Consider the following 13,456-nt stretch of genomic DNA (forward strand, 5'->3'; position numbering starts at 1 on the left):
AAGAAGTCAGAGAATAAGATCCCGGCTTAGAGTACAAAACCGTCAAAATATTGAAAAACACAATATATTAGATGCCACTTAAATTGAACATGATTGGTTAGTTGTTCTAATTACAATTTCAGGTCTTATAGATACAGAAATTCTACTCTTTCCAGAATAAGTGTGTGTCCTGATAAGGCAGCAGAGAAGATAACAAACATTAGATTCTGGCTGCTGAGCTCTTTACTTTTGATGCATAGTAATTGGCATTTTTGTTTCTTTTCCATCACAGTTTGGAATTCATCTGATTCATTAGCTTCTCCAATTTGATTGCTAGGGCCACGTTTCCTTTAATCTTCAATTTTCCTGATATGAGTGTCATGATTGGCTTTAGTTTCCCTGAAGACATTTTGACAAAATCATCTGTGGTCATACTCATCACCACGTCCCCCTGACTGGCGGGCTCTCCTTGTCCAACATTCCCACCCTTACTTTTCAGATCAAGAAACCACATGCCACCATCTTCACCTGAGAGTTCAAACTGATAGACTGCTTGTGTGGCTTTAACAATATCATCACTGAGAGAGGACTTAATTCTAAATGTTTCTTCCACAGCTCCAGAATGGGGTTTCAGTGGTCGCTGCGGCTTCTCTTCTTTTAGTTCTGGCACAGGATCTTCTGGTTCTTTTTTCTTCATAATTACATCTGGATGTTCATCTAAGAAGAAATCTGGTAACAAAGGATGGCCTGGTATAACTGCATAGACATCAAAGTTTTTTATTCCTTCTTCTTTTAAGATATTTTCATCAATAATAAAGTTGCCAGTGAAACTTTTTGGCTTGTTGAAAATGGAGTATGAAGCATCTGCAATGATGTCAACTTTTCCAGATTGGCTTTCAACACCAGATCTTCCCAGCATATCCACAGCAGCAGTGTGCATGGCTGTTTTAGACCAAAAAGCATTGATGGCAATTTCACCTCTAAATTCTTCTGCCATTCCAAGCACACACATTGACATACCGTACTTGGCAATGGTATAAGCACAGTGCTGTTTGAACCACAGTGGGTTGAAGTTCAAGGGTGGGTTGAGATTGAGAATAGGAGCAATCTTGCTCTTTTTTACAAAGGGACTATGTACTTTGGATGTAAGGTAGGTGCCTCTATGTTCACACTCATCATCAACTCCACTCTCTTTGTAGGAGTGTCCAATGTGTTGGTTGAGCTAATAGTACTGGCATTATTCACCAAAATGTCAATTCCTCCAAATTTTTCAGCTGCTTTCTCCACTGCAAGGTTGATTTGCTGTTCCTCTCTCACATCAACAACACACGGCAAGTTCTTTCCTCCAGCTGTCACAATCTCTTCAGCAGCTGTATAGATTGTCCCAGGGAGTTTTGGGTGTGACTGGGTGGTGTTGGCAGCAATGACAACATTGGCTCCATCCTTCGCTGCTTTCAATGCAATAGCTTTGCCAATGCCTCAGTTTGCACCTGTGGTAAAAACTGTGCATCCTGACAGCTTCCCAGTGTTGGGCAGCATGACCTTCATGGCTCAGAGGACTTGGTGGCTAGCTGATGGGCGGCGGCAGGCAGACAGTGAAAGGCGAACCTTCCCTTGGCCTATTATTTTTATTTTATGTGTATGAGTGTATTGCCTGCATGTTGTGTAAGTGCATCTGTGTTGTGCAATGCCTGGAGAGGCCAGAAGAAGGTGTCAAATTCCCCTGGAACTGGAGTTAGCTGCCATGTGGGTTCTGGGAATTGAACCCAGGTCCTCTGCAAGAGCAACCAGTGCTCTTTCCCGCTGGGCTATCTCTCCAGTCCCAGTTCTTCATTTTTTTTTAATTAAAAAGCTTTAGTTTTGTAAATTGACACATTGAAACCATGTGCCTTTTGTCATGTATAACACCATGTTCTGAAATCAGTGTACTCATTGTGTGGAGCCTGAATCAAGGCAATCATTCATGCACTACTTCTTACACTTCTGTTGACTGGGAACACTTCAAATCCACTCTGCTAGCACTTTTCAGGAATAGGATGCATCGTTCCTAACCGTAGTCACTATTGTGTACAATATATGGCCTGCAATTCCCCATTGTTACAATGTCTGATCTCAAACTCAAAAAAAATTTAGACAAACTAAATTACAAATGATTAAATACTTGGTATAACAGCACATATAAAATTCTGAGTTGTGTGTTTTGAAGAGTGAGGTATGAGAATTCTATACTTATTTATCATCTAAGCATAATTTTACTTACAAGGTAGAATCATGGAAACTCAATTTATTTCAAAACAGGGTTCTTGATGTTATACAGAACTAGACAGATTGTGCAAACCTTACTGGGTTTCTCTTTTTTAATCAGTCTGAGTTGAATTGTCTTCAGTGATTGAACAAGTTGTCAATCTATGATTTAAGACAGCAGCTTGATGGACGCTATGTGCTATATACATTAGGGGCTGTAGGAAGAGGTGTTGGAGAGGGAGGGAGTTCAATAAACTTACCTTGGACAGCAGAACCTCAGTGTTGTAGAAGAGCATCTTAAATGTAATAACAATTACTGTCTTAAGGACAACACGGGGCGTCTAGGAGAAAAATAGTTATTTTCTACTCTTTGGAACAGTTCACATCTGCTTTTCTCTAGGGTTAGCATTTGAGGTTCGCCCTACAGCAGCACGGAACTATCAGGAGCTTTGACTGTTGATACTGGTGAGAGGAGAGCAGTGACACACCACCCATCACATCTTGGTTCATCAGCACTGCTGGTGTTTGCAGCAGCTTCTTGGTCCCCAGCCTCTTTTCCCTCAGTGTTCAAATGCGTTCTTCACAAGGTTGCTGGCCTTCTTAAGGACTGCACATCATTGTTCTAGCATTCTCCTTAGCTCAGCACCTGGGAGCAGCACAGTCCCAGCTGCTCCCCTGGGCTTAGCTCTTGTTATGAGCTCTCATCCTTCATACTTCAGTGATGCTCAGCTACTTTCTGCATCCTGTTACGTGCTGCAGTGCTTTGGGATACCCTTGTCTCTCTGTATCCTTCTTTCCTTGCTAAACCTATTCCAATATACAGCTTATATGGGTAGGTTAAATGCCAGTCCAGTGTGTATTTAAATAAAAACGCTGCCCAGTAGTGTTGGGAAGCTTTTCTGACTTCCATGAACATCTGTCGGTAGTTCTGGATCTTTACTTCTGTTGTTTATATGTAATTTCTTACTTCTTTTGGAAAATTATTGTCAGAGCTGGGGAGATGTTCAGTTGATAAAGTGTCTATTGCTCAAGAATGAGGACCTGCGTTGGGATAGCCAGCACCCACCTAAATAGCCTAGCACAGCAGCGTGTCTGTAATCTCAGCTCTGGGGAGGCAGTAGCTGGTGGAACTTGGTGCTCACTGGCCAACCAGTCTAGCCTATTTGATGAGCTCAAGGCTCAGTAAAAGTTCCTCTCCCAGAAAACCAAGTGCCAAGTGACTGAGGAACACATCTGACCATACATGTGCGTACACCACATACAAAAAATCATATCATTGACACATGCATTTAGTGACCTGTTAGAAAGCTGAGGGATGCAGTTGCTTTTGATTTCTGAGGCTGGCGATGCGGTTATCCCATATAAAGATTTTAGAGGACAACTTATCTGAACTCAATATTAAAGAATCAAGGTCTACTAGATTTGAAAGGGATTTGACTTGGGGCAAAGAAAAGACGAATTGGTGGGAGCATGGGGCCATAGGGCCTGAGGTGTTCAAATGTTCTTTTGGAAGCACATTTATCTAATTTTTTTGTGATTTCTTTGTTAAATTCATTTTTCAAAAGTTAACAAAAATTACGAACATTCGTCGTATGTGACATATTTATGTTGTGGCGTAGTTATATCATGCTGACTTATTTGTCTTACCTCTTATACGTGTTAATTTTGTGATGAAAACTCTTAAAGCCTATTCTTGCCATTTAGAAACAGTGTATTGTTACCAACAGTAGTCATGGTGTTATCTAGTAGGTCTACTGAACTTACTGTTACATCTAACTGAATTTTTCTGCCTTTTCACCAATATCCTCCCGTTACCCCCACTACATCACCCTAGGCAACCACTGTGCATTTTACTCTGAAATCAACACTTATATTGTCCATGAGTGAGATGCAGTGCTCATCTTCCTGTGTCTGCTTTATTTCATTTGTCAGTGTCTTCCAGGCTCATATGCTGTGGCGAATAACAGGATTTGTCCTTTCTAAAACCAAATAATATTTCATTATGTATACCTATCATATTTTCTTCATCTATTGCTATCCATGATTTATCTTAAAATTTCTGTGATTTGAGTTGATGAGATGGCTCAGCAGGTGAAGGTGCTTGCTGCCAAGCCTGATGACCTGAGTTCAAGCACCAGAACTCACATAGTGGAAGGAGACAACTGACTCCCACAAGTTATCCTTTGACCTCCACATGCACGCTATAGCATTTTTGGCCTTTGGAACACAGTATGTTGCTAAATATACTCTCCCCACACAAAATAAATGAATGAATAAACGAGAAAAAAGATACTCTGATTGTCTTGATGGTACTAAGCGATGGTATTGAAAGAATTGACCGGAACACAAACCCATAAATGTAACTGTTTGCTAAGCTTAAAGGTATTTGATCTAACCAAGGTTGCAAGGTAGATAATCAAGGTCAATGAGTAACCTATGAGTAGTTCCCCACTGAGAGATTTCTTTTCTCTTTTCTTCCCCTCCCACCCTCCCTCCCTCCCTCCCTCCCTCCTCTATCGACCCCCCCCCCTTTATTTCACTGGCTGGAACTACCTGTGGAAACAAGGCTGGACTCAGAGATCCACCTGCCTCTGCATTATTACTGCTGGGATTAAAGGCATGCACTGCCATACCTGGTCTCTGGGAGATTTTCTTTCTCTCTCTCTTTCTTTCTTTCTTTCTTTCTTTCTTTCTTTCTTTCTTTCTTTTCTTTACACTTCTCTGTTTTGTTAACTTAATAAAAACTTTATTGGGAAGTTCATACATGCATATAAGGTGTTTTGATCAAATCCACACCCACTCCTTCCCCTCCAACACTTCCTATACCTCCCCATCACCTTTTTCTGACAACTTCCTATACTCTTTCTTTCTTTCTTTCTCCTTTTTAATGTTTTTTTTCTCTTTTTTTTTGCTACTCTAACATTCCCTCCTCTGAAGAGGTAACCCTAAAATCCTTTAGTGATTAGGTAAGAGCTCCCAAATACTTTTGACATTTTTGGCCTTTGGAACAGAGTATGTTGCTAAGAGGCTCAAGGACATTTCGATTTTTAGCCAAGAAACTGGCTACTTTACTTTGGGGTCTTTTTACCGTAACTGCCTAGACAATTCCTACCTCTTTTTTTTTTTTAACAAAAATTTATTGAAAATTTTATACATGTATATAAGGTGTTTCGATCAAATCCATGCCCACTCCCTCCCCTCCAACATTCCGCCCTCTGAAGAGGTGACCCTAAAATATTTTAAGGATTAGATACAAGCTCCCAAATACTTTTGACATTTTTGGCCTTTGGAACAGAGTATGTTGCTAACAGGCCCAAAGACATTTTGTCTTTTAGCCAAGAAACTGGCTACATTTCTTTGGGGTCTTTTTACCCTAACTGCCTATCCAGTTCCTACCTCCTAATCTGATCACACCATCCTCTGAAGGGGTTACCAAATTGCCAATAGGGAATAGGGATGCTGACCGCTTTGGCTTCTTCCATGCTTAACAGGGACGCAGGATGAGGCAATTGGAGTACCCCTTCAATGGTTGTATCTAAAAGACTCCCAAATTGCATAACTCTTGTCTCCAAGGTAAGAAGAAAGTCCTTGATTCATGATATGTGATGTGAAGGAGAAGTAAAGGCAAGAGTAATAAGCATTACAGGTTCTAGACAGGGACCTAGAAAAAAGTCAAAACAGGAATTTTCAAATGTTCATATGAAAGTCCATTGGAGTTTCTTGACAAGGACTTCCAAAAGCATCCCTCCATTGGGTTCTTCTTTATTTTTCTTTTGTTTTCCAAGGCTGGACTAGTTGGCTGGGAAGAGTGGCTGGGTACTCAGGGGAGGGGCTAAAGAACCTGCTTGGGACTCCCTTTACAAATGAGCACAACCATCAACAAGCCCAACTGTGACTATGTTTAGCAATCAGGCTCAGCCGAAGTCATGATGATGGTCGTTATTTCATGCAGAAGGGACTGCTGTATAGCATCTTCTTATTAAAAGGATTTGGAATTTAAAAGGATTTGGAATTTAAAAGAATTTGGTGAGGGAGAACATACGTCGTTTGTTTTTCTGTATCTGTGTTACTTCACTTAGTATAACAGTTTCGAGTTCCATCCATTTACCTGCAAACTTTGTTATTTCATCTTTATTTACTTTTACACTTCCCTAATTGTTAAGATGTTGAACATGTTTTGTGATGTTTCTTAGCCATCTTTATTTCTTCCTTTGAGAACTCTCTGTTTAGATCTCCAGCACATTTTTAAATTGGGTCATTTGGTTTCTCGATTCTTTGTCTTTTGAGTTCTTTATATATTCTGGATGTTAAACCTCTTACAGATGTGTCACTGGTAAAGATTGTTTCCCATTCTGTGGGTTTTCTCTTCACTTTTTTGTTTCTTTTGCTGTACAGAATCTTTTTAGTTTAATGAGGTCCCACTTGTTGATTGTTGACCTTAATTCCTGAGCAACTTCTGTCTGATTTAGAAAATCCTTTCTTACACCTATATCTTGTAAGTTACTGCCAATATTTTCTTCTAATACTTTCAGGACTTCCAGTTTCACATTGAGGTCTTTGATCCATTTGAAGTTGACTTTTGTGCAAGATGAAAGATAAGGATCTAGTTTCATTCTTGTACAGGTGGAGAACCAGTATTGCTAGCACCATTTGTTGAAGATGCTGTCTTTCCTCCATTGTGTGTTCTGGGCACCGGTATCAAATATCAGGTGGCTGAAATTGTGTGTACTCAGGTTTGGGTCTTCAGTGATGTTCCATTGATCTATGTGTCTTATTTTGATGCCAGTACCACACTGTTCTTCTGACTACACCTCTGTAGTACACTTTGAGATGTAGTATAGTAATCCCCTCAGCATTCGTCTTTGTGCTCAAGGTTGCTTTGGCTATCTGGAGTCTTTTGTGCTTCCATATGCATTTATGGATTTTTTTTCCTGATTCTGTGAAGTATGGCATGGAGATTTTGATTGGGATTGCATTGATTCTATATATTGCTTTTAGTAGGATGGTCATTTTCACATTAATTCTTCCAATCCATGAGCATGGGAGGGCCTTCCATCTCCTGATGTCTTCCTCAATCTCTTTCCTTAACGATGTGAAATTTTCATTGTAGAGATCTTTAATGACTTTGGTCAGGTTTATTCCAAGATATTTTTTCCAAGGCTATTGTGAAAGGGGAGTGTTTCCATGTGCTCTTTCTCTGATTGCTTGTTATTGGTATATAGAAAGGCTACAGAATTCTGTAGGTTAATTTTGTAACCTGCCACTTTACTGAAGGTGTTAATAATTTCTAGTCTGACTGCTTGTCATTGGTATATAGAAAGGCTATAGACTTTTGTAGGTTAATTTTGTAACCTGCCACTTTACTGAATGTGTGAATAATTTCTAGAGTTTTCTGGTGGAATTTTGGCATCTCTTAGATATATCATATCATCTGTAAAAAAGGGATAATTTGATCTCTTCTTTTCCAATTATTACTTCTTTACTTTCCTGCTCTTGTCTTATTGCTCTTGCAAGAGTTTCAAGCACTGTGTTAAAGAGAAGTGGAGATAGTGGTCAGCCTTGTTGGTTCCTGATTTCAATGGGAATGTGTCCAGGTTTTCTCCATTTAGAACGATGTTGGCTGTGGGTTTGCTGTATATAGCTTTAATTATGTTGAGGTATGTTCCCTCCAGTCCAGTTCCCTCTAGGACTTTGAACATAAATTCATGCTGAATTTTGTCAAAAGCCTTTTCTACATCCATTGAGATGACGATATGGTTTTTATCTTTAAGGTCATTTATATGACTCATGATGTTTGTTGACTTGCCTATTTTGAACCATCCCTGCATCTCTGGAATAAACCTACTTGATCATGGTGAATGATCTTTTTGATGTACAGTCTGCAAGTATCTTTTTGTATGCAGTTTGCAAGTAGTTTGTTAGGAATTTTTGCATCTGTGTTCGTTAAGGATAGGGTCTATAGTTTTCAGTTTGGTTGTGTCTTTACCTGCTTTGGGTATTAGAATCATTGGAATATTATTTTCCATCCTTTCACCTTAAGGAATTTGGGAGTTCTCCCTGTGTTTCTATCCTTTTGAATAGTTAAAGTAGCATTGATTGGAGGTCTTCTTTAAATGTCTGGTAGAATTCTGCTATAAATTCATCTGGGCCTGGGGTTTTTTCAGTCTGGAGGTTTTGTATTACTGTTTCGATCTCCTACATGTTTTGGTTCTCTTTAAACTGTTGATCTCTTCTTGGTTTAACTTTGGTGGTTCCCATGATTTTAGATATCCATCCATTTCCTTTAGATTTTCAAATTTAGTAGTGTATAGGTTTTAAAAATAGTCTGTTATAATGGTCTGGATCTTTTGGGTGTCTCTTGTTATGTTTCCCCTTTCATCTCTGATTTCGTTGGTTTGATTTTGCTCTTTCTTTCTTTTGGTTAAGTGGGCTAAGGGTCTGTCTATATTGTTTAGCTTTTCAAGGAACCAGCTTTTAGATTCATTGATTCTTTGTATTATTTTCTTTGTTTCTATTTCATTAATTTCTGGTCTGATTTTTGTTACTTCTTTTCTTCTGCTGGGTTTGGGTTTCATTTGTTCTTGCCTTTCCAGAGTCTTGAGTTACAGTGTTAGGTCATTTATTTGGGCTTTTTCTAATTTTTTCATGTAGGCACTTTGAGCTATAAACTTCCCTCTTAGGACTGTTTTTAATGTGTCCCAGAGGTTGTGTTGTGTTGTATTGTCCTTTTCATTGAATTCCAGGAATTCTTTTATTTCTTTCTTAATTTCTCCTTTGACCCACTCGTTGTTTAGGAGTGTGTTGTTTAATCACCATGAGTTTGTGTAGTGACTAAGGCTTCTTCCAGTACTGATTTTGAGCTTTACTGAATTGTGGTCTGATAGAATGCATGGAATTGTTTCAGTTTTTTTTGTATTTGTTGAGGTTTGTTTTGTGCCCTAGTATGTAGTCAATTTTTGAGAAAGTTCCGTGGAGTGCTGAGTAGAAAGTGTATTCTTTGGTGCTTGGGTGGAATATTCAAAAGATGTCTGTTAGGTCCATTTGATGTTTGCTATCGTTTAATTCAGATGCCTCTTTATTCTTTGTTCAGTTGAACTGTCTAATGGAGACAGTGGGATAATTTTGTCCCCTACTATTACTGAGTTGGGGTTGATCTGTGTCTTAAAGGCCTGTAGTGTTGTTTTTATGAATTTGGGTGTACCACAATTTGGTGCATATATGTTCAGGAATGTATTATAGTCTTGGTTAATTGTTCCTTGGATCAGAATGAAGTGACCCTCCTTATCTCTTTTGATTACTTTTACTTCGAAGTCTATTTTGTCAGAGATTAGAATTGCAACCACTGCTTATTTCTTAGGGCCATTTGCTTGGAATATTATTTTCCATCCTTTCATCTTAAGGTAGTGTCTGTCCTTGAAGGTGAGATGGGTTTCTTGCAGACAGAAAAAAGATATATTTTGTTTTTTAATCCATTCACTTAGCCTGTGTCTTTTGACTAGAGAGTTCAGTCCACTGATATTTACAGGTATTATTGAAAGATGTGTATTGGTTGCCATCATTTTGGTTGCTGTTGTGTCCTTTGTCTAATTTTCTGTTTCCTCAGTTATACCTTTATTTATTTTCTTTCATTGCCCCTGTGGTATAGTTGTTTCTTTCTCTGTTCTTTAAGTATACTTGGAAGGGCTCATTTCATGGATATGTATTCTTTCAGGCTATTCATGACATGGAAAAATTTTCTTTCCCCCTCAATTGTAATAGACTTTTTTGCTGGGTAGAGTATTCTGGGCTGGCATCTATTGTCATTTAGGACTGGAAATACCTTGGTCCAGGCTCTTCTGGCTTTCATAGTTTGCGTTGATAAGTCAGCTGTAATTCTGATGGGCTTTCCTTTAAATGTCTTAGAGATTTTCTTAACAAGTGTTTCTGTGCCCATAGGCTGGATGTCAGGCACTTTGGGAGATTCTGGAGACAGTGGAGATGGGAGCTTACCAGATTTCTTGCTGTCCAGAAGCAGTAAGGATTCTATAAGGTGAATAGAATAGAAGCTTGTGACATATTTAGAAAGGAAATGTCTTGTGGGAGATGCAGCTTTTTTTTTATGTCTATGAATGTATTGCCTGCATGTATGTAAGTGTATCCATGTGGTACAATGCCTATGGAGATCAGAAGAGGGCATTGGATACCCTGGAACTGGAGTTATGGGCAGTTGTTAGCCATCATGTGGGTGCTGGGAGGTGAACCTAGGTACTCTGCAATAGCAGCCAGTGCTGTTAACTGCTAAGCCATGTCTCCAGCCCCAGGTATAGCTTTTTTATGATGCAAATGTTTATGGAGATGCTGCATACAAACTTGGGGTGAGAGCATGCTTTCCTAAAGAAATAATGAAGCCCAAAGATGCTATCAGGCAGGACAGGAACTTGTGGTCCAGGAAAAGTAGTGGGAAGGTATTTGTCTCCTTCCCAACACTACATCATATAAATTTCTAGCAGGCATACATTTTGTGGGAGAGATTATGAAGTTCAACATATGCCTGGTGTCCTCCCTAGGTAAATATTGGTTCCAGCTCATATGCACTTGAAAAACAGCAAATGGACCTGCATCGTACACAGTTTGATTGCCTTCTTCAGAACAATTTTCGAAGCATAATTATCCATCATGAATATTTTAATAATACATAAATCACAATTTAAATAAGAATACTAATTGACTTTCCCCCTCTCCTGCCACAGAACATTAAGGATAGCATAGAGGAAAGGGGTTAGTTACTGTCACGGTCACTTGTTATGTGAAAATGTGATGAGAAAGATTGACTGCAATGCCCAGGATTATAGTTTTTCCTTTTCTTGTCTTTTACATATTTGGAAATCATGCACTGACGTTAGTTTTAATATTACAGTCACATTTCACTACAAGCCATGCTAACATATATATTATTCCATGACTATGATAAATGATTCATTGACCGTGATTTTTCCTGATGTATTTTACGTGAAGAAAATAAAGAGTGAGGCTGGCAGAAGAGTGGCCAGCCATGCCAGGTTCCCAGTGGTCCCCAGGAAGTGCAGTCTGCACAGCTTTGGCTTTCAGTGGTTAGCTCTCTTCTACATCAATTACCTAGAGAGTCTCTCTCCCCAGTTCCAATATGAATAGCCGTATTATTGCAGAAAAATGTGCTTGACATATTTAGGTTCCTGTGGCTTAGCTGAACTTGTGGCTACTAATCATCAGGTTTCCGACAATATAATTTTCATCTTAAATGAACCCTCAGCATGTGCTCTTGACAAAAGGATTCAAAAGGTTCGCCTATCACTTTCCCAGGTAATCATGTTGATATTCGACATGCAATCTACTGTCCAAGTAGATGGTGTTGCCATCTGTGGCTAACATGGGACATGAGATGACAAAGTAGATCTGTGTTCTCCTGCCAGTAGGAGAGAGCCAGGAGAACATGCTGGATGAGTGTTGGCAGCAGAGTGACTTCTGCAGGATCCATTGTCTCTGCTGTTTATTCTGTACTTTGAACTATGCTTACTTTGTAATTTGGGGGACTTTCAGAGAAGGAGCATTGGAATTAGCAAACAATGCTGATTTATAATTTTAAAAAGTTATTTTATTAAACATAAGCACCCAGGCAATAAGTTGAGGCAAGATTTTATTGTTGTTTGGCTTTGCTCCAAATGACAGCTCTATTTTTCCTCATATTTAACAGTGAGAAATTGCTTTTCTTAAGATTTATCTTGAAACACTTATTGGTGCTGAGAGAAAGCCAAATCCCTTTCCTCCTCACCAATGAGGAGAGAGAGGCAGCAATTCATTTCACTACACAGGTTGACATATTAAATGAGAATGTCATCACTTATGTGGGGAGAAAAGCCAAAAGATCAAAAAAAAAAAAAAAAAGGGCAATATTTTCCCCTAGTTGCTATCTAAACTCTCCTAAAATCCACTATTATTAGCTCCTGGTATCAACTTTGACTTCCTTTCAGAGGGCATGCCTGATTCTGAAGGTGGAGAAATTCTCCTGTTTTCCAGGAGCCTGGTGGTCCCTATGGTCCCTCAGGGTCTCCTGACATCCCTGAAACTCAAAGCTAGAAAACAGATAGATGGTAACATAGAATATGCCAAGTATAAATTATTTAAATAAAGCCACAGACCTTAAATTAATTAAAATTCATTACATTTATTTAGAATTTTTAGTCTGCTTATAATTCTATTTGATGCCCACTTTGGTGGCAGTATAAAAGGCAGCATCTAATTTTATGGAGAATCGCCTTGAAATCTCATAATTCATTAAGTGGATATGCAGATTAGTGATTGTGTTGGTTGGACTGCCCACACTGTAAATGCCTGAAAGAAATAATTCAAAAGGAGGAAAAATTTACTTTGCTCATGGTTTCAGAGGTTTTGATCCCTGGACAGCTGGCTATATTGTTCTCTAGGTGGTGGTAAGGAAGACATGGTGGCAGAAGGGCCTAGAAGCAGAGACAGCCAGAGCAAGTCTGTACTGGACTCTTTTCTCCTTTTTCTCCATTTCAGTCTGGGATCTCAGCCTTCTGGATGGTGTCATCAAAATTCAGGTCAGGTCTCCCCCATAGTTGCTGTCCCCCACACCATTTATTTCTGGGAACACCATGACAGGCACACCCAGAAATGTGCCTTTAATTTTTCTAGGTATCTCTCCAATCACGTTCACAATCAAGATTAACCATCACCATGGCCATCTCATCTGTCATGAAAAAGCACACATAAATAAATGCTTTGAGAAGAATTTCATGTTAGAAAACGTTAAGTGACAGACCGCCAGAGAGTGCTGGGCTCTGGCCTCCCTCTAGCATAGGGATTGAGAACACAGGGGAATCACTGAGAGAACCTGGATCCTGCCTCCACGTGATGGTGAGCTCCCCTAACTGGGCCATACGCATCCCCCTACCTGGGATTTTGTGAGGCCCCTCCCAAGGCTCCAGGGCAGTCCTGGCTGTGGTAGGCTAGGGCTGAGATCCTAGCAACCTGTGAGGGTGGGCTCCGACCTCCATCATTGTAGCAGCCGTGATCTCAGCAGACCACCAGAGAATGCCGGGTTCTGGCCTCCCTCTGGCATAGGGGCTGAGAGCACAGCAGACCAACTGAGAGTCCCAAATCACTCCCTCTTAAGGGGGAATTTCCCAAATTTTCTCTAAGTTCCTGCTAATAGGGGTTCGAACCTTAGAAGGAAGCCTGAGTGTGATGGCTAACC

The 13,456-nt window shown here is 39.7% G+C and overlaps 1 protein-coding gene across 1 annotated transcript; it reads right to left on the bottom strand.

Moving 5' to 3' along the window:
* Positions 1 to 265: 265 nt before the first annotated feature.
* On the bottom strand, positions 266 to 1,518 carry LOC103729093 (hydroxysteroid dehydrogenase-like protein 2). The gene is given in 2 exon segments (XM_008827070.1): positions 266 to 1,143; positions 1,146 to 1,518. Coding segments are annotated over 2 exon segments (1,251 nt in total).
* Positions 1,519 to 13,456: the final 11,938 nt, after the last annotated feature.

This window comes from Nannospalax galili, unplaced genomic scaffold, assembly GCF_000622305.1.
Source record: "Nannospalax galili isolate Female #2095 unplaced genomic scaffold, S.galili_v1.0 scaffold512, whole genome shotgun sequence".
NCBI lineage: Eukaryota > Metazoa > Chordata > Mammalia > Rodentia > Spalacidae > Nannospalax > Nannospalax galili.